The sequence below is a fragment of the Balaenoptera musculus genome, chromosome 1 (genome assembly GCF_009873245.2).
Source record: "Balaenoptera musculus isolate JJ_BM4_2016_0621 chromosome 1, mBalMus1.pri.v3, whole genome shotgun sequence".
NCBI lineage: Eukaryota > Metazoa > Chordata > Mammalia > Artiodactyla > Balaenopteridae > Balaenoptera > Balaenoptera musculus.
The window spans coordinates 24,773,526-24,793,876 of NC_045785.1; the positions used below are offsets into that span (position 1 = coordinate 24,773,526).

The window sequence follows — 20,351 nt, forward strand, 5'->3', positions numbered from 1 at the left end:
CTGACTCCTGCTGCTGCTGGTGAGTAGGGGCAGGAGTAAGAGATCTTTCTAGCCCTGAGCCCCCACCTCTTTTTATCAAACATACATGAATTGAATGCATGTCCTTGTCCAAAAATCTAGTACGTATTGGTTTAATTCTATGCAATACCTATTCAGTACCATGACGGTTTTCATCCCAGTGTCTGAAAATTATAAGTCATTTTTGTTGGACATAATTAGAACCAGGAGGAAGCTGTGTGTTGCAAATGGAAATGGGCTATGAAGAGGTTGATAAAATAGGAATAAAGGTTTTTGTAGTGAAGCCCTGGATAATCTTTCATGAACCTGTGGTATGTGCTTTGCTAGCCTCTTTCACTTATCATATGCCATCATGGGTCTTTCTGAATCAGGCTATATTATGAGGAAGCATCTGCTTTGGGGATCAGGCTGCTGACTTACTGTAATGAAGTTTAGCTATATTTGATCCAGAATATAATTTTCTTCTTTTCATGTGGCTACTATAATTACTCTCTGCTGTACTATATTTAGAAGAACAGAAATAGGAATATCATCCCCTTGGCTGCAGTGCTGGCTCTGTTCTGTTCTCCAGACAACTTCTGGTGCCTATCTGAGAGAGAGGTTGCCAGTCCTGGGCCTCTTCTGCTGGAGCACAGAGAGTCGTCCAGTGTAGTCTGCTCGAAAGCCTTCTGGATTCTCCTTCTTCTATGGAATAAAGTCTGAGTTCCTTTAAGACTCTTCACAATCTGTCCAACATCCCAGCATCATCTCTCACCAGTCCCTTCCCTCACACACTGTACTCCAACCTCATTCATTAAAAGAATTTCTATTGTGTGCCAAGTTCTGTTCTAGTCATTGCAGCAACAATAGTGAACAAATCAGGAGAATCCCAGTCTTCATGGCACTTACTTTCTAATGGGAGTCACAGACAATGAACTAGTAAATAAATATAAAATAATACTAATATTTCAAGTACTGAAAAGTGCTATGGAGAAAAATCAGTTTGGTAATGAGAGCTAGGGAGTACTAGAATAGGGGTAAGGGGATAGCTGACTTGCCATTCTAGATAGGATGGTAAGGGCAGACCTTTCTCATAAAGCATCATTAGAGTGGATCTTTGAAGGAAGTGAGAAAGCAAGCTACTCAGGTAAGTGGTGAGAGAACATTTCAACAAGTACAATAGTTGGATATTGGGAATGAGCTTGGCATGTTTAAGGAACAGTAAGGAGGCCAGTGTAGCTGGAGGAAGTGAATGAGTTAGAGGAAACCAGGGCCTTATAGGAGAATCTGAGGACTTCAGCTTTCACTTAGACTGAGATGGATGTCATTAGGCATTTTACTAGAGGGATGACATGATCTGACTTATCTTTTAAGATAATTATTCTGGCTACTGTATGGAAATTAGATGGTTAGAAGGGAAAAGTGGAAGTAGCAAGCTAGTTAATAGATAGTATTAGTAATCCACATGATCAAGTAAATGAGGCCTAAGAACTGACCATAAATTTGGCCATGTGGAGATCATTGGTAACTTTGACAAGAGCTGTTTCAGTAGAGTGGTAGGTTGACAACCTGGTTAAAATTGTTTAGGAGGGTTGTTTTTTTTCAAAATGGGAACTATTATAGCACATTTGTTTATTTTGGGGAATGAGCCATTAAAGAAGGACAAGTTGATGCAGGAGAGAGGGGACAATTCCTGGACCGATGTCTTTGAGTAGGAAAGAAGGGATGGGATCCAGTACAAGGTAAGTATGCCACACAGGATCTTCCAAGCATTTGCTTCATTCTGTCTTCCATCTGGCTGGAAGGCCCTCAGTTCCCTTCTTCCGTCAGCACTACTACCACTACTCCACCTGCCAAAGTCATATTCATCCTTCAAAAGCACAACACATTACATATCCTTCATGAGGCCATCCTCAAATTCCTCAGACATAATTGATTTCTTTCCCTTGTGTGTCCATGGCATGTTGTTTGTACTTTTCTTACATCACTTCCATGGACTGCCTAGTATCTTAATTAATCTTTCTCCTTGATTAGTGTATCCCCTGAAGGCTTCTGTTCCCTGATTTCTAATGTCATTCAAGTACTATAAGAGACAAATTAGTTAATAGATATTCCTGGCTCATAGAAGGTACTCAACAAATATTTGTTGAATGAATGTACTGTATGGTTATTGGGAGTTATTCTTTCCCTTGTTTGATGAGGTTGGCTCAGGTTTGGAGGAATGGTGCCAGTCACCACTCCTGAGCTACTGAATGTGTTTACTTTGCATGCAACTATAGCTTTGCACTAGTAGGTACTCTGTATTTGTCTGAATTCTATTAAAAATGTGTTCTTATCTCCTAAGCAACACTGTATGTAACTATGGCTCTCTAAAATGCTTTATAGGTAGTAAAGTTCAGTAAATATTTGTGAGTTGATTAACAACCTTCTCCCTCTGGTCTTACCCTTTCCAAGCTATGATAAACTGGTGCTTATAGGCAAATTCTAACCAGGAATCACCCTCTATCCTACTTTATAAAAATTAACCCTAGAGAATCAGTTTGAGAATCAAATTATCTCTTGAGAATCAATCATTTCTCAAGAATAAGAGAATAAATAACCACTGCTTTCTCAAGAATAATTCTTAAGAATAAATAAAACAGAATAAATGCTTGCTTGCTTGATTTCTGGCTAGATCAGTGCCTTTGGGCTAGAAAATGCTAAGTTAGGTGCTGGCTTTAACAAACAGAGCTAAAAAGAACATCTAATTTGGGGCCCAGCCTGAGTCAAATCCAGGTTCTACCATTTGGGCAAGTTACTTTATCTCAGTAAACCTCTCTGAAGTTATAATTTTCTTTCCTGAAAATACAGAGATTATTATGCCCACTTAATAGATTTGTTTTGAAGGTCATGGGGTATGTGTGCAAAGTGCCCAGCCCAGCATCTAGAAAATTAGGTACTCAGTAAGTGTTAACTGCTGTTACTCCCCTTTCTCAGTTTTTGTTTTTGTCTCACACTGGGCCGCTGCTAACCTTTTTTTAGAACTATAGAGAAAGTGGATGGGCTAGCTGCTGTAGCACAGGATATGTGCTTCTCAGGGAGAGGTTTTGAGCAATGGCTTCTTTCCCCTGCCCCTCCGGCCTGTCTACCATGAGCTCACGCTTCTGGGTCATTACCCTTTACCTTATGCTCCTCTTCCCCAGAATGTAGTCAAGGGACCAGAAGCTAGCTTCACCTCTGACTTTCCAGCTTCACCTCTACTCCAACTCCCAGCTTTCCTCTTGAACTACAACATATGAAGTAATTTTTGTTCTCTAGCTCAAGGTTAGAGACAAAATGAAAATGATGCCACCTGCTGGAGAACTAGATTTCCTTTATTCGGGTTGCAAAAGAGCTTTTACATCAAGATTGAGGTCTAGAAAGCCATCTTCCCGAGTTGTCCTTGCTACCTAGAGTCAACGTTCTAGCTTGCCAGGGTTCTCTAGTGATTTGCTTTTCTCTTTCCTCCTTCTGAGCCTGTATCATTGAGAAAGTGGAAATAACGCCAAATTCTGAGTTAGAAAGTGTAACATTCTTGTCTTGTCTTTGGTCACTTCTTTGAGTTGCAGTTTTCACCTCTGTAAAATAGCAATAATAATTCCTGACTTCTGACCTTACCAGATTATTATTACAAGATACGAGATGCAGGAAGTTTGATAAACTAAAGTGCTATTTGTTTGTAAGGAAGTATTATTACTTTCCTTTCTCATTTATGTATCCAGGCTGGGCCAGTCTTGGGGGAATTGGTGCCAGACTCTGCATCTGCTTGTTTACTTTCCCAGGACTCTGTCCTACCTAAGGGGCAGAGACGGGTGAGGCTGCCAAGCCCATGTAACCTGTGATTGACTTCCATTATCTTCCCATCTAGGAAACTGCAACACCATAAGCCAAACCATGGATTTGCCGACTCTCAACTTCTCCCGGCCATGGTTCCTACAGCTTGATAACTTGGGCCTGGGAAGCTTTCCCTCTCTCTACTCCACTGGAGACTCCAAGAAAGAATTTTGGTTTAATCTCCTTTCAGAACTTTGACTCATCTGCTGTAGATACTTGGCCAGATTGTCAGAACATTCTGGGAGTTCTCTGAAATAAGAGAATAATACAATACTTCTAGCTACCACTGAGTTCCTACCATGTATCAGGCACTATAGTTAGTACTTACCATGTTTAGTCCTCATAGCATCCTTTGAAGTAGGTATTTATTATTTGTAATTTACTGAAAAGAAAACTGAGGTTCAAAAAAGTCTTGGGACTTCCCTAGCGGTCCAGTGGTTAAGACTCTGTGCTTCCAATGCAGGGGGTGCCGGTTTGATCCCTGGTTGGGCAAGTAAGATCCCACATGCCACCTGGCGCGGGCCAAAAAAGAAAAAAAAAAGTTAGGTCTTTTGTTCTAAGTCACATAGTTAGTAAGTGGCAGAGTTGGAATTTGAACTTAATTCTTTTTTTTTTTTTTTTTTAATTTTTTAAATTTATTTTTGGCTGTGTTGGGTCTTCGTTGCTGCATGTGGGCTTTCTCTAGTTGCGGCGAGCGGGGGCTACTCTTCATTGCAGTGCATGGGCTACTCATTGGGGTGGCTTCTCTTGTTGCTGAGCACGGGCTCTAGGCACACAGGCTTCAGTAGTTGTGGTGCATGGGCTCAGTAGTTGTGGCTCGCGGGCTCTAGAGCACAGGCTCAATAGTTGTGGCGCACGGGCTTAGCTGCTCCGCGGCCTGTGGGATCTTCCTGGACCAGGGATCGAACCCATGTCCCCTGCATTGGCAGGCAGATTCTTAACCACTGTGCCACCAGGGAAGTCCCTGAACTTAATTCTATCTTATTCCAAAACTGTTGTTCTGACCACCATATACCATGAGGCCTCCCATCACTATACAGGAAGAGGGACCACGTGCAATCAAGGAAAACTCAGGAGATTTCCAGTCGTATGATCTACATGCAGATCCCAACCCTGCCTGTGTGATCTGGGGCAAGTGGTTTTCAACTTCTCCAGCCACAGATACTGTCTCTTCACCACCATGTGACATAGGTGCTATTCTTATCTCTGTTTTACATTTGAGGAGACTAGGCCTCAGTGAGGTGAAATGACTTGCCCAGGGTTACAGAAGAGTAATAGTAAGTGGCAGAGCCAGAACTCAAGTCTGGGTCTAACACCTGGTTCTGTGTTTTGTCCACCATTTCTCACAGCCAGCTCCCAAGACCTAGTGTGTCAGGCAGACTTACAGCTCTCAGGGTGTTGGATGGGAGCCTAGTAGGAGGGGCAGGAGCCTTGCCCTCTTCTACTCTCACTTCCGCCTCCCATGATCTCTCCTTCTTAGAAACCTTACTGAGGCAATATACACATTTGCAATTCAGTGAAAAGGTTTATTCAGTGCTTACAAACTGCTCCAAGTACCCTACGGAAGCCTGGGGATCAGGGTCTCAGCCTTTGTGTGCGTTTGTGCTGTTAATTTGGTGGCGTAGGGTGGTGGGAATAGTGTTGAGAAAGTTCTTTCTGAGCTTTTTTCTTTATCAGTATACTCTTGTAAGGTTGGTTGCGAAAGTTAGAGATGGTAAATATTCAAGGTCAGCAGGTGGGGCCTTATTAATTGATGGCGGTTATTTTCCCTGGCAGCAGGGTCTAATAGAAACCAGACTGGGAGTCAGGAGTCTTAAATGCATTACTCTAATATTCTTGGGCATGTGAAGTACTGTCTCTAGTCAGACTAGGTGATCTCTAAGGACTCCTTTCAGCTTTAATATCCTGTGCGTTTTAAAAATGAAAGTAATAGGGAATTCTCTGGCGGTCCAGTGGTTAGGACTCAACGCTTTCACTGCCACGGCCCGGGTTCAATCCCTGGTCGGGGAACTAAGATCCCGCAATCCGCGTGGCACGGCTGAAAAAAGAGAAAGAAAGAAAGTCATAAATGCTTGTTTAAAAAAAAAATGAAAAAGGACAGCGGAAGACCTCAGCTTCCCTGTATGCAGTTCATTCCTGAGGTAACACTTGTGACTGTTTGTGTCCTTTCCATTGTTTTCTGTGTATTTTAAATATATACAGGTATGTTAAATATACATATTATATTATGATTTAATGTACTAAATATTATAATTTATATATGTAAATATATATAATACATATGATATGCATGTATATGTGTGTGTGTGTGTGTATAAACATACACACATATATTATGTTACATACCCTGGAACCTAGAATACATACTGCGTTATGACTTGATCCTTTTTCGCTTATTTTGAGCACTTTTTCTTGTTAGTACTTAAAGATGTAATTTGTTTTTTTAATTAAAATGTTTTTTAATCTATTAAGTTATCCCCTAATGATTACAGGCCATGATTTTTTAAAGCAAATATACACATACAATGTTGAGTTTTTATTTTATTCATTTATTTTTTTTTAGGAAAAAAAGAAAAAGAAACATAGAGACAGGAAGTCATCTAACTCTGACAGCTCAGACTCTGAGAGTGATACAGGCAAGAGGGCAAGGCACACGTCAAAAGACAGCAAGGCAGCAAAGAAGAAGAAAAAGAAGAAGAAGCACAAGAAGAAGCACAAGGAGTGAGAGTGGAAAGAGTGGAGGGGGTGGTGGAGAGAAGGAACCAGGAGCCTTGTGCCTTGAAGCGCTGGCTCCTAGAAAGACTCAGTAGTGAGAATATGGCCTTCCACCCCATTGACTTCTCTCCCATGGGAGATGGCTTCCCCTCCTGCCACAGGCAGGTTTGGGAGATATCAAAAGTATCTGCCTGAATGAGTTGTCTTCTTCATTCCAGTCCCTTTGCAAGTGACCCCTGCAGCTGACCCATTCATTCACCCAACATCCTTCATTCAGCAGGAGGTCCTGTTACCCTCTTCCAGCTGCCACTGCCAGAGCCAGACTCCTATACAGGAGTCCAGGCTAGAGCCACAGGTACTGCTGTGGAGGTGAGTCTGGCTGTAGTTGGAGGACGGAGTGATTGGCCCCTCCCTGTTGGCCTGCCTTGGGTGATTGGCGGGTGATCTCTGCTGCACCCAACACGGGCAGAGGGAGACTGGCAGTACTAGGGAGAACATGGTAAGAAGTGGTGCTCACTTTTTCCATTCCCCCTAACATGATTCTACTATGTTAGAAGTGACAGCCAGTGGTCACAGCCAGAAAACCATTGTTTGCAGTGACTGAGCTTTGTGTGTGATGTTCCGCCCGATCACTGAACCAGACAGCTCAAGCCAAGATCATTGCTTTACTTTGTATTTACTACAATGTGAATCAGTTGGTTCCATTTCAGGTCTCTGCTTAAATTCCTGGCCCTAAATGGAAGTGTGCTTGGTTTTAAACTTACTGAGAGTCCTTATTGGTATAATCCCTCTTCCTGTAACTTACAGACTTAAAAGTCACTGAGGCTGCATTAGGTGACAGAAAAACATTTAACATGTTACCTTAGACCTTGGAGAGCAGCCCAGCTAAGGTACAGTGCCAGAGGCACTAGCAAGTCACAGCCTTCTTAGATCACTTATAAGCCCTCACTTCTGTAATGATTAGATGACCTCTCCCCCAGGGCTGATTAGAGAACCAGTAAGAATTTGAACCATGAGTAATGGCCTAGCACATAGGCAGACGCTCAGCCGTCATCTTCGCCAGTGGGCATTTTCTCCCACTGCCACTGGCACAAGCCTGGATCCTGTGTCCTAAGCCTGTGTTCTGGAAAGAGAGAGACCACAGCATTCCACAGAGAAGAGCAACTGTCCAGACCCAAAGGCATTCAGTGCAGGATGGACCTGAGGTGACAGTTCAGAAGCCCCGCCACTGAGTGATTATTCCAGGTTGGACTAGCTCATTTGGCCATAGGGAGGGGGCAGTGTAAAGGGAAGTTGTAGGTACAGCTGTTTTATTTTTTGTACGTGTAAGGTGATCAGCTATCACTGTCCCTGAGACTGTCCATTTCAGTCTCTCATCCAGTGGTTCTTCCTGAATGGCAGTCATTTCTGCCTACTCTCTGACACACACAGAAACTGAGACTCCCAGAATCATGTCACCAAAAGCAAAAAGGTAACTGGGTGGCCTAGGTGCTGCTTTATTGACCTCAGAGCACCCTTTGGGTGCAGTTACAAAAACAAACATACACAAATGAGAACAGAACTGGATCCAGGCTGGTGCCACCTGACCCCAGGAGAATTTCCCCAATCAAGGTGGATTTATACAAAATGCCAGAGGAAAAAAATGAGTCAATCTGGTGCTGAGTCCAGGAGTAGCCAACTGGCAGAGGAGCAGTTGTTGAGGGAGTGGGCAGGTCATGCCCCTTTCTCATAAGTGCGAGTGCAAACTGCACTGCAGTGGGTGAGTGTCTGGAAGAAAAGACAGAGTCAGGTTAGGGCAGGGGTGTGGACACAGAAGGTATTGGGAATACTCTCCACTCTGATGGGGAGAGCCCTCTACCTTCATGCTAAAAATTTTCATTTACTGCCTACCTACTATGTGCCAGGTACTTTACATGTATTTTTTCCTAATGCTTACACCAAGTCTTCTTTTTTTTTTTTTTGGCCATGTCACACGGTTTGCGGGATCTTAGTTCCCCAACCAGGGATTGAACCCAGGCCACAGCAGTGAAAGTACCAAGTCCTAACCACTGCACCACCAGGGAGTTCCCCCAAGTCTTTAAGTTAGGCATTGTAATTCCTCCTGTAGAGATTTGGGGAAATGAGTTTTCAGGGAGGAAGTAACTTGGTCAAGATCCCAGAGTGTTTCTCTTTCCCTTGTACCACTCCTCTCCCTTCATCTTTAGTGCCTAAGATGGTGCCTGGCACATAGTAGACAAACAGGTGAATAAAAATGTCCAGAGGCTCTTGGGAAAGGACTTTACTAGGCCACCAACTCTCCATTCTTTCCCTAACTTAGGGTAGTGCCAGGGCCAGAGGCCTGAACCCCCAACATCCTGCCTGGTATCACAGAGCCAGGCCCATGGTTTCACCATAGCTCAATTGCCCAGTGAGTATTTGGTACTGTGTATCACATTCCCACCAGAGCTAGGTAACTCATTATTAACTCTGCAGGGACCCCTGCCCCGTGTAAGTGCAAGAATGCAGTGAGCAGGTTACACTGACCCAAGAAGGTCTGCAGTGAAGATGCTGAGGCGAAAACCTGAGGCCCTACAGAGTAAGGAGGCAGAGATCACAGGTGGCTGCTGTCTCCACCCCTGGGGGTGTTCAGTCAAGGCTGCATTCTTCAAGTGAAGTCCCCAAGTTTGTCCCTAAACAGACAGATCTGCCAGCTTGTTTGTCATTTCCAACCCAGGCCTTAGGTACTTGTAGTAGACCAGGCATGGAAAGCTCTGAGAGGAGGTGAGCCTGGAATGAAGTAGAAATGACTGTGCTGTCAGTTGGGGCCCCACCCATCACCAGCCTGTCCCTGCCCAAAGGCTTGGGAGATGGGAGCCTCTCCTATGGGCCTGGAATCAGATTTGGCCATGCTTTCTACCTCTCCCTGGGGCAAGGCAATGTGGCAATGCAGAGGATGAAACTAAGGCCATGGAGTGTGCCTACTGTAGTGGTCCCACACCAGTGATGCTTTGTGCTCTACATCCACTGTCTCCTTCAGACCTCCCAGCAGCCCTGCAAGGTTGGTGTTATTAACACCCACTTTACAGTTGGACTTGGAGAAGGTGACTTGTCCAAAGTCATGCACCCTATAAGCTGCGATTTAAACCGAGGCTTGTGCAAGTCCAAAGCCACTACATAGAAAATTCCTACCTAATACCACCCAGGCCTGCCTCCACCCTCCATTGTTCCCACTGATGACCTTGGCTTTTCACAATAGGCTTGGCTGAAGGGGCAGTAGAAACCAATTGGGTGAGGCTCCAGAGTTATCCATCTTACCAGGATGAGTTTCCCAGCAACTACTTCCCGCACAAGTGTTGTCTCTTGTCCGTTCCACTTCTGCGTGTGGACGAGTTTGCCTCCATCCAGCGTCACAATGGACTGTGGAAAGAGGGTAGAGGCCTGAGCTGAGATCTGAGCTAGGATTGAGGGGCAGGAAGGGGTCTGGTCACTGGGGCCACAAAGGACCCAGCCTCTAACCCAAACTACTGACGGTGCTAGGATCAGAGATCAGGCAGCCCACCTCCAACCTAGCCCCATAGGATGTCTAGTTCACCACTGCTGCTTGGCCGGGGGAGGGGCCTTCAGCTGTTGGGCGAGTAGGGAGAGTAACAGCCTGGCTCTGAGAAGTGCCACCAGCCTTCAGGATGGGCACTTATCCCATACTCTAGGTGATGCCCACAGCCCAGTCCCACTAAGATACCAGCCTAATCCCTGGGAAAGACTGGTGAGGAGGAGTAATCCTGAGACTCTCCGGCCAAGTGGTGATCACACATAATGTCTAAAAGACCCTTGGGGATGGGAGGTATTGGAAAATTGGACCCTGCCCCGTATTCCTACTCCTCTTGGTCCATATCAAGTGACCCCCTTTGGCTGACAAGTGGGCAGCAACTGCCAGGTCCTGGAACTGCGGGCCCTTGGAGTGTTCCACAGCCCTGGTCAAATGTCCACTTAATCTTCTGGGTGCTGCCAGCCTGCATCAGCTGGCTCTCATTTGGCAACTCTCCCAGGTCTCTCTTTAGAAATTTGGGGGCTCTAAGCCAGGCTAGGGTACCCTGACTGACCAGGGTTCAGCAGAAGAGTCTGCAAAGGCTGTGTGTATGTGCTTGGGGCCAGTGGGTCGGTGGGTGTGCACCCTTACCACCACCTTCCTCCTCATTCTCATTCCCCTAGCTTTTTGTCCATTCAGAGCAGGTTATGTTTAGCCTAGGCATCCCAGAGAACTACTGTTGTGTTTAACTGGGATTCTTGTCCTTCAAGAAGGTAGGCTAGTTCAAGGAGGTAAAGGCATGTGGTAGGGCAGGCACCTCTCTCCAAGGTAGGCTGCCATCTTTGGGTACCATCCCATCTCTGCTGCCAGCTTCCTGTATGATCCTGGGCTGGGCTCCAGCTTCCTCCACAGGGAGGAGATTAGACCCTCTCCTATCCTTGGGAGCAGCTGTGAGGAAGAAGAAACAGCTGAGGAGCTGAATGGAAAGGTCTGGTGGAAAGGTACTGCTATAGGTACACCCTGTTGAAGGCAAAACCCCTTAGTTCTCTCTCTCCCATGCCTGGCTCAGTGGCTGGGAGGCCTGAGGCAAGCTGCCAAGACAGCCACCACCGGGTGACAAGTCCTGAGACTGGGGGCAGATGTACTCTCCCTCCCCAGAAGGAGAGGGGCTAAGGCTTGGTGAGAAGACACTACAAACACACCAAGGACAACGCTCCATCCAGAATATCCAGACAAAAGCTCCATCCAGCTTTTCCTGGCTGTAGGCTGGCAGCATTGGAAATGGTTTCTCAGGGTCACTGGCCAAGCCCTGGAGGTGGAGGCTGGAGAAGAGGAAGCATCTGAGTAGGCCTCAACCTCTCGTCCCCAGCTGTCTCCTTGGCTCCTGAAGGCCAGGATGACCCTTCAGTGGAGGACCTTGACTTCTGGGCATTGTTCCTAAAGCACCCGAGGTCACAGCCATGTCCACATAACTCCCCCCATCTATGGAAGGGGAAAGAAAGCCAGAGCTGTTGCATGCCATGCACAAGGTCACCCAGCTGGAGCTGGCATAGACAGTGAGGTCAGACTATCCTGGCTCTGTGCTGCCCACTCCCAGAGGCAACAGGTAGATGCTTCCCAAGATGGGAGGGAGGAGAACAAGATAGGACTAACATGCATTTAGCACTTGGGACATCCCAGCACTGCACAGGCGTTATGGACCTCATTTGCCACTTCAATCCCCCATGATAGCCTACCCCTCAAGGTGCAATAATAGGGCGCCACCCTATTCCCCTTCAGGGCCTTCCATTCCCCATGGACCCTTCCTCGACTCACCTTGACCTTCCTGTCATCTGCTGTTGTCTCATCGAACTCCACTCCTAGCTTGAAGCTGATCTCCGTGTTCTTAAAGGTGCTTTGTGTTTTTATGGTGATTGTGTCCCCTTTCACTTCGATGATTGTGGTAGGCTTGGTCATGTTGGCCACCTGCCTGTTAGCAAAACCCACACCTGAGGGCAGAGGGAAGGGTATGAGTATGAGCTGGAGCGAGAGGCAGGGTACAAGGAGCTCAATGACCAACTCTTAGGCCTGGATGTGGGGAAGGGGGAAAAGAAGGGAGAGAACTTTCAAAGACTTTGCATGGCTGTTTGTTAATTGTCTTCCCGTTAGCTCTGTGTGGTGAAGAGACATCACTGATCCCATTAGACAGATGAGAAACTTAATGGACAGGCATGTCTCACAGCAAGTCAGTGGCAGAGCTGAGATTAGAATAAGCTACTATTAAGTGCTTTCTGTATGGTAAAAACTACACGTGTCATCTCATTCAGTCCTTCCAGTCTCCCCGAAGGATTGATGCTATTATCTCTATTTTACAGATGCAAAAACTGAGAATGAGTTGAAGCCCAGGGTCAAAAATCTGGAATTCAAATCCAGAATGTTCAACTGCACAGCTCACTGTACTGCTCATCTATAAAGGCTGGAGCACAAGGCTCCCTTCCAGGGCACCTGAGCAGCTTTCAAGGCACAGGCTGAGGGAGAAAGAAGTAAATGTGGACTTTGCCTTCCAGAGCCTATGGACAAGAATTTTCCACCTTTGAAAGTTTTTACCCTGAGATGCACTGGTGCTCTTGTCCCCCACGTATGGTAACAAAGACATTTTCAAAGCCTCTTAACCATGATCTAGGAGGTAGGCAAAAGGGAGTGTTTGTCTATGTGTGCAGATTTAGGAGAGGCCTAAAGTGGTAGGCAGTCAGGACTCCAATCCAGGTCTCCTGGTCTAAGGCTCTGTGGGAACTCCCCTCCTGACCCTAGCATGGCTTCCCTGAGTGCTGCAAGAGAGTGTGGAAGAAAGAGCCCTGCAGGTTGTGGCTTTCCTGAGATCTGTCCTTTTGCCTCCAACCTCCCCCTCTGCTCCCAGCAGCCTCTGCTGAGCTGTCCTCCAAGGGCAGAGGCTGCGGTGCGTTGGTGGGTGGAAGGTCTCCAGATGTGCCTGGCTATATGGGTTGTTTTACTTAATTTTTATTACAGCCCTGAATGGTGGGTTTTATTATCCCCAATTTACAAATAAGGCTTGGAGAGTGAAGTGACTTTTGCCCAAAGTCAAAAGGTAAGTGGTTGACCTAGATTTGAATTTAGGCTCTCAAACTGTTCACTCTTCCTCCTGGGCCATCCTGCCTCCCAGCATGTACTTCATCTGTGCCCTACGGCCACCAAGTGTGCCTGAGATCACTGGTACTAACTAGGCTGGGTCTCTGTCCTCTGAGAACTCTTGGTTTAAAACAAGAGGGGCACAGGCAGCTGTGCTGCTGCTGGCCCACCCTGCCTGGCTACTGAGGGACTTGGTCTTGCCCCCTGTTATCAGAGTGAGTCAGGTCAATCCCACTTCCCAGCACAGAGCAGGGCCTTGTCACTGCACAAGGAGCTCTGTTTACTTAGGACCTACCCAGAGGTGTGGAGCGTTTGAGGAAGGAAGGCATTGTGGAGTGGGTGAGAGACTCAGCTAAGAGAAAGTTACAGAATTAGGAGTCTCACGAAGAGATGGGTTCTACTTAGAAACGAAGCTGAAGCTATTTACTGAGAGCTAAGGAAGGTCTTTTCCCCCCCATGGGTATCTCATTTTTTCCATGTGTACAACAAGCAGGCTAGTTGGATTCTCAGCCCCCTAACCCAGGTTGGGGCAAAATAAGGGAGCAAGGGTGGTAAGGATGGCACGACTCACTTCAGGGACCCAGGTCTTCAGTTCTAATGTCTGCTGGGAGACACTTGGGAGAGGAACTAGCTCTGGGCATTCCACCTTCCCCAACAGCTGCCCAGGGTCCCCTACTTCTCCAAGAATTACTACCTTCCTGGAATCATTGGGCATAATGCTCAGCATAGAGTAGAGGCAGTTGAGCACTTTGGCCTTAAAAGCCAACACCTGTGGTCCTTATTTCAGGGGTCAGGAACAGGTGGGAGGTGCCTGGAGTGGACCCCCCACCCCTTCTTTGGGTAATCCAGCCCCCCTTCCCTGGGAGGAAGGCATGGAACCTAGCTCAATCATGAACAACATTCCAGTTTTCCCTATCCTAGCCTGGGAGACTAGGATAATCTCATAGCTGGGGATTCCAGAGAAAGGATATCACCCTCATTGTCTAGCCCATATTAGAAGGGGAAGGGCTGAGGTCAATGCTTAGTTAAGCAGTTCTTACCACTCCCACCCCCGGGGTCCATAATGGGAACTGCTCTGGGTTGCCGATCTAGAAATCTAGGTTTTCATATCAGCTCTGCTGTGGAATTGATTTGACAAGTTTCTACTCTGTCTGGGTCTTGGCTTCTTCATCTGTTGAACCAAGGCACAGGGACCTCCAAAGTCCTCCTCTGCAGGATTCTTTGAATCTTCATTCTCCCCCATCCCAGCACCACAGCCTCCTAGACCAAAGACCCTCCCTGCCTTTACCAGGTCTTGGCTTTGCTCCAGGCCCCTTTGCTGTACCCCTCCACCAGACACCTCCCCAATGAGCAGTTATCCTTGGGTTGCAGCTGGTGATGGGGCCTCTTGCCCTACCCTACCACTAGGCTGGTTGGTGAGAAAGAGGGCACCCTCCAGCGACAATCCTTTACCCTAACTAACCCAACGTAAAGGGGCAGGGGTTGTTGCTAACTGTGCAGGCCCCTGTCTCAGCTCCTCATATCCTGTTCAGGGCTGTTCCCCCTTCCATCTTCTTTCTCCTGGGGATTCCCTACTTTAGGCCATAGGACACTTCCCATCAATCTGCTCCCTTTCACTGTTCAGTCTCCAGTTCCTAAACCACCCATGCTCCTCTTCTTTTCCTCCCTCCCCTCCCGTTTTATCCAAACCCGCCCCCTACCTCCAGATCAGAAGCCTTTCTTCCCCGAAAGCGCCTCCCTGCCCCCACATCGACCGACACAGCTGCCTCCTTGAGCCTCCTTGCCTGGGAATCCCTCTTGCCAAGTTCAGAACATGAAAGCCCCCTCCCCGGAATTCCCTGGCGGTCCAGTGGTTAGGACTCTGCGCTTCCACTGCAGGCGGCAGGGGTTCCATCCCTGGTCGGGGAACAAAGATCCCGCATGCCCCGTGCCGTGTGGCGGGCGCGGAACTGGGAGAGACCCCCTCCCAACAGGCCTCGCATGCCGTAGCGCAGGCTGCCACCTTCTCCGCATCCCCGGGTTCCCCAACTTTTACCAGGAGGGATGCAGCAGGCGTGCAGGGTAGTAGCCACAGCTGGAGCGCTGCTCCGACCCGGCACGCGGCCAGCCCATCCCCAGCCCAGCATCCCGAGCGGCCCTCACCGATTGACCTCATGTAGTCATCGAAATTCTTGCTGTCCGCCAACTTCCAGGTGCCCACGAAGGCGTCCACCATGGTGAGGCTGGGCTAGGCTGAGAAAGAGACGACAGAGCACGCGTGCAACGGGACCTGCGACTCCCAGCCCGCGCTGCCGCTTTAAAAGGCCCTTGCATCACGTGACGGAGCATGGCCCACACCCCGCTCCCGAAATAGGAAGCCCCAGGCTGGCGCTAGCTAGCCTGGGGCTGGCCGCCCATCCCCCAACCCGCCGGGGGGAGGGGGAAGGGGCACCCGGTGGCTCCCGGCTCGCCTACGTCAGCGCGGGTCCTGGGGGTCCGAGTCCCTGCCCCGGCCTGGTAGGACCTACTCCCTTCCCTGGCCTCAAGGCGCTCTTCGGAATCTAAAAAGAAACGAGTTGAGGGCACGGTGCCCGTGAGCTGGGGCGCACGCCAGGGACATCTTCCCTCCCCTGGTCCCTCCCCGAGCTTGAGGTCAGAACAGAGATGAGAGTCTAGAGGAGAAAGGAAACTTTTGGGCTGATGCCCACGCCGGGAAAGCTCTGGCCGACTCTTCGCGGCGCAAGCATCTCGGTCTTCATTTTACAGGTGAGGGGTCCAGGGCTCAGAGAGGGACTGACAAGGTCGCAGGAAATAAGGAGTGAGTTGGAGTCCATATGGCGAGCCTGGTCTAGCCGGCCCCAGACCCTGCGCTCTGCCGCCACTCCCCACTGCCCGGTGGAGGGGAGAGTCACCGGGGGCAGCGAGTGCCCTCCGCCTGCTCCGGGCAAAAGCGTGACCCTTCCCGTCGCCACGCGCCTGCTCCTTACGTGCTCGCCCCTGCCTGCGGAATGTCTCCCGCGCGAGCCTTTCCGCCCTGCGGTCCAACTACCCCTCCACCGTGCCAGTGCACCAGGCTTTTCTGACCTCTACGCACAGCTCCGAGCTTTTGCTCCGGTCGGCCGTTCCCTCCTCACCCGCCTTCAGAAATTCTGTCCTTCCAGCCAGCTCTTCCAGGCTCAAGGACAGCTCCCCGTTCTGCCTGCCTGCTGCGGCCCCCACCTGCCGCCCTTCTCTGACCTCTGCGCACTGGCAGGCAGCCGGCACTTTCAGAGACCGGCAGTCACCTACCTTGTTTGACACTACAGTTTCCAAAGCACTTTTAATAACAATTAAGATCCACCTTGTATTGCTGTTTATTGCATGCTGAGGGCTTTCAGTGCATTGTCTTATTGAACTTTTAAAACAAAGTCCCTGAAGTAGGTGTTATTATTATCCTTTTCACAGATGAGCATACTTGAAGCTTAGAGGAACCCATTCATTTCTTAATCCAGCAGTTATTGAAGCACCTACTTTGTGCCAGGCCCTGGGCTAGGCTCTGGAGAGACAACCACGAACAAGACACACGCTCCCGAAGGAAGACACAAAACATAAGCGAGTGGTGCCCAGCTGAACTCGGGCCCACAGAGGTCCTCACAGAGGGGCCCAGGAGGGGCCCGCCAGCTCTGCCACATATGTATCAATACAGAGTGGTGGGCTGCCTCCCTGTACCTCTGTTTCTCCATGTGGAAGTAGAGAACATCTGCTCCCTTCCCCTAACTTTCTGGGAAGAAGGCCAGGGAGGAAGAGCCCTCTCTCCCCCAAGGTCTTGGTTCTTTTGGACAGGTCCACTTGCCAGAAGACCAAGGTGGATTATTTCTGCCAAAGCTGCAGGACAGGCCTCAGGGCTGGGCACGGAGCCCTAGTGACCTCACTGCTGGAGCAGGTACAGGGGGAGGAGGAGGATGGGATAGTTTCTAACTCAAGGGCACAACCTTTAGACACAGGGCCTCCTCCTCTCTCAAACACTGAGTGGCTGGAGAGCCAGGGACCAGAGCTCTCTCCCTACATGGTCTTTATAAAGCAGTGCTGGAGAGCTGGGGCTGGGCTAACAGCTGCTGGCAGATAGATGTGGGTTCCAGTTCTGATTCCAGTGGGTACGAGCCGTGGCTGTGGGCAGTTCACTTAAGCCACTCTGAGTCTCAGTTTCATCTCGAAAATGGAGGAAATGACAGCATTTACCGTATAGAGGTGTTGGGAGATCAAATGAGATAATGCATTTAAAATGCTGTACAGTGGTTAAGAATCCGCCTGCCAATGCAGGAGACACAATGTTCGAGCCATGGTCCAGGAAGATCCCATATGCGGCGGGGCAACTAAGCCCGTGCGCCACACTGCTGAGCCTGCGCTCTAGAGCCTGCAAGCCACAACTACTGAGTCCGCATGCTACAACTACTGAAGCCCCTGCACCTAGAGCCCATGCTCCGCAACAAGAGAAGCCATCGCAATGAGAAGCCCGTGCGCCGTGACAAAGAGAGTAGCCCCTGCTCACCGCAACTAGAGACAGCCCGCGCGCAGCAATGAAGACCCAATGCAGCCCAAAATAAATGCAATAAATAAATTAAAAAAAAATTTTTTTTAAAATGCTGAGCAAGGTAGATTGAATAAATGTTTGCTTGCTGCTGCTGCTGTTATTATCTCCATGGATAGTGCAGGACCCCTAAGACCTGGTATTAGCTCTGCCCCTCACCTGCTGTGCCACCCAAGGCAGATTGCTTTGCTTCTCTAATCAGCTTTCTTATTTCTAAGACAGGATTAGAAACTGCTGTGGCTGTGAGGAAGGGGCTATAGAGATCTTCAGGGTGGTCTGAGGGGGACACTGCCAGAAAGTCCTTTTGCTTCCTCTCTTGGGCCCTGCCTAAGTTGAGCAGCATGGTGCTTTGAGGAACTCTAGACAAACCCCACACCCACTATTCTCGCTGCCCTAACCCCATCTCCCCACCACGCTCAGACCTGGCTCACCAAAGTTGACGCCTAGCCGCACCCTATCTCCTTTCCACGTGACTTTTATCCTTATCCCTTCTAGGTATTTGCAACCTTTCCCTCATCCCTCTGATTACCTGCACCCTCCCTGCCCTTTTATGCTCACTACATTTGGGGAAAGAGGGGCAAGGGGAAGGAATATGAGCCCTGTCCCTTTTCCTGCCCCCCTTTTTTGCCCTTGGTAGATCCAGATGTGGATTTAACATCTAGCAAGCAGCAAGACCAGTCCCTGCCAAGAGCAGTATCAGCCCAGCCCTCACCCTATAGTGATGTCACTGTACTATGTTTCCACGGCAACCACAGGCTGGAAAGATAGAGAAGAGGAGAGACAGTAACCAGGAGAGAGCCAATGAGATGGGCTGGCAGCACCGGATGATCTGTGGGGCCATGGGGAGGCAGGGAGAGGGAGGCCTACTCAGCATCTTCAGCTGTTCCCTGGACCTCCCTGCCATCTGGACGCCTCCACTAGGAGATGTGCTGCTGGAGCAGGGAAGGTATGAGAGGTAGAGGCCAAAGAAACTGAGCTTGGAGGTCAGCTGACCCAGGGACTTGGAAACCTCCCTTTACCCCTTCAGGGCCTAAACCTCTGGATGCTGACCACCCTCACCCCACTCCCAATACCTGCAACTGGGAGTTTTTCTCTTTGGTTAGTTATGGTGGTGGGGTTCTCTGTCTCTGCCTGCCATGGAATCAAGTCTTAGACAGCCCTTCTCTCCACACCACCCCCCCTCCCTTGGTGCATGTTCTATTCAGAAGCAGTATCTTCGGAAAGAGGCCTGGTTCTAAATCCCAAGCCAGACTTCCCTGGTGGCCAGTGGTTAAGAATCCACCTTCCAATGCAGGGGACGCAGGTTCCATCCCTGGCTGGGGAACTAGGATCCCACATGCGGTGGGGCAACTAAGCCCACGCCCAGCAACTAGAGAGCCCGCACGCTCTGGAGCTCACGCGCCACAACTAGAGAGAAGCCTGCGCGCCACAGTGAAGAGCCCGCGTGCCTCAACGAAGATCCTGCATGCCGTAACTGAGACCCGACACAGCCAAAAATCAATCAATCAATCAATCAATCAATCAATCAATCAATCCCAAGCCTGCCACTTACTAGCTAGAGACCCAGAGCAAGTGCCTTCCCCCTTCTGAGTCTCCTTTCCTCCCAAATGGAGGTAGGCCATCTAGTTCTCCGAATTGTCATGAGGATTGAAAGAGATAACATATGGAAAGCCTAACACACACTAACACTCAATGAATGGTGACCCCTTTCTCCCTTCTGGGTCCCCTCCCCAGGGCAGTTGACCCAGCAGTGCCCAAGAATGAGCCAAGGCCCTTTGAGACCCTGAACCAATAGAAGAGGATCCAAATATATCTCCTCCTCACTGACGTCACTGAGTGCCTTCAGATGCTGCAGAGAAGTTTCCTCATCTCTCCCTTTCTCTTCAAATAAATTGAGCATTCCTATGCCCAGCACTGTGCTGGGCTCATTGGGGACCCACTGAGAGAACAGGAGAGACACAGCCCTGCGCCCCCTGAGCTCACAGTGTGCGGGGATTGCAGCCACAGTGGGTGGAATGGAGTGTTCTTTCTGTCACTAGGAAATCGCTTCCTCGTTCCCCCAGAGTTCTAGTTACTGTGGGTCTGAGAGAACAAATGATGGCAAAAGATAGAGGCTTACTCAACACCCATTTGCTTCTGCGAAACGGCTGCCTGTGGCAGAGTGCTCCCTGGAAGGAGAACGGTGGCTCTCCTTGCGGGGAGGCGTGTGGGGTGGGGTGGGTGAGGGCAGCTCCTAGTGAAGGGCAGTCACCCCTCCTTCCCAGAAACCGGCCGTGCGCCCTGTTGCTGACGGAATCAAGCCCAAACTCTTTAGCCTTGTCTCATCTGTTTTGTTAGACTAATTTATTACTGAAAGCCTGCTCCAGGAAGAGTGCCTGGCAGATAGTAGGCATGAATGAATGACTACTGAATACTGAAGGAGTGAATGAGCATATTGAATGTACGAATGAATGAGTGAGTGAGTGAGTGAATCTCTCTACCTCCCCAGCTTTAGGGGCTCTGGAGTGAGACTCACTTGGGTTCCAGTCCTGCCCCCGTTACTTACCTCCTAGCTGTGTGACCTCAGGCAAATCATGATCTCTCTGGGGCTCCATTTCTCCATCTGCAAAA

At 49.1% G+C, this 20,351-nt stretch overlaps 2 protein-coding genes and 1 long non-coding RNA gene across 5 annotated transcripts in view; 2 read left to right on the forward strand and 1 right to left on the reverse strand.

Moving 5' to 3' along the window:
- The window catches only part of ZCCHC17 (zinc finger CCHC-type containing 17), a 56,310-nt gene extending 49,004 nt beyond the window's left edge, over nucleotides 1-7,306 (forward strand). Inside the window, exon 8 of one of the 2 annotated variants that reach the window (XM_036861754.1) lies at nucleotides 6,413-7,306. In XM_036861754.1, coding sequence (XP_036717649.1) covers nucleotides 6,413-6,574 — 162 coding nt within the window. In that variant the 3' untranslated portion in view covers nucleotides 6,575-7,306. Of the gene's footprint in view, nucleotides 1-3,883; nucleotides 3,917-6,412 lie in introns of those variants that run through there. The other variant, XM_036861765.1, reaches the window with a different exon arrangement.
- Nucleotides 7,307-8,013: 707 nt separating this feature from the next.
- On the reverse strand, nucleotides 8,014-15,714 carry FABP3 (fatty acid binding protein 3). Of its 2 annotated transcripts, XM_036861794.1 has the most exons (5): nucleotides 15,650-15,714; nucleotides 15,338-15,427; nucleotides 11,885-12,057; nucleotides 9,859-9,960; nucleotides 8,041-8,331 (listed from the first exon to the last, which is right to left on the reverse strand). In XM_036861794.1, the coding sequence occupies exons 2-5, from the start codon at nucleotides 15,408-15,410 to the stop codon at nucleotides 8,278-8,280; spliced, it is 402 nt and encodes a 133-aa protein (XP_036717689.1). In that variant the 5' UTR covers nucleotides 15,411-15,427; nucleotides 15,650-15,714; the 3' UTR covers nucleotides 8,041-8,277. The 2 variants fall into 2 exon arrangements, with proteins under 2 accessions (XP_036717682.1, XP_036717689.1); XM_036861787.1 differs by lacking the exon at nucleotides 15,650-15,714 and having other exon boundaries at nucleotides 8,014-8,331; nucleotides 15,338-15,500.
- Nucleotides 15,715-15,742: 28 nt separating this feature from the next.
- On the forward strand, nucleotides 15,743-17,507 carry LOC118899822. Its single transcript, XR_005020993.1, has 3 exons — nucleotides 15,743-15,940; nucleotides 16,619-17,096; nucleotides 17,474-17,507. It is a non-coding gene; the product is annotated as an uncharacterized LOC118899822 (long non-coding RNA).
- The last annotated feature ends 2,844 nt before the right edge of the window (nucleotides 17,508-20,351 follow it).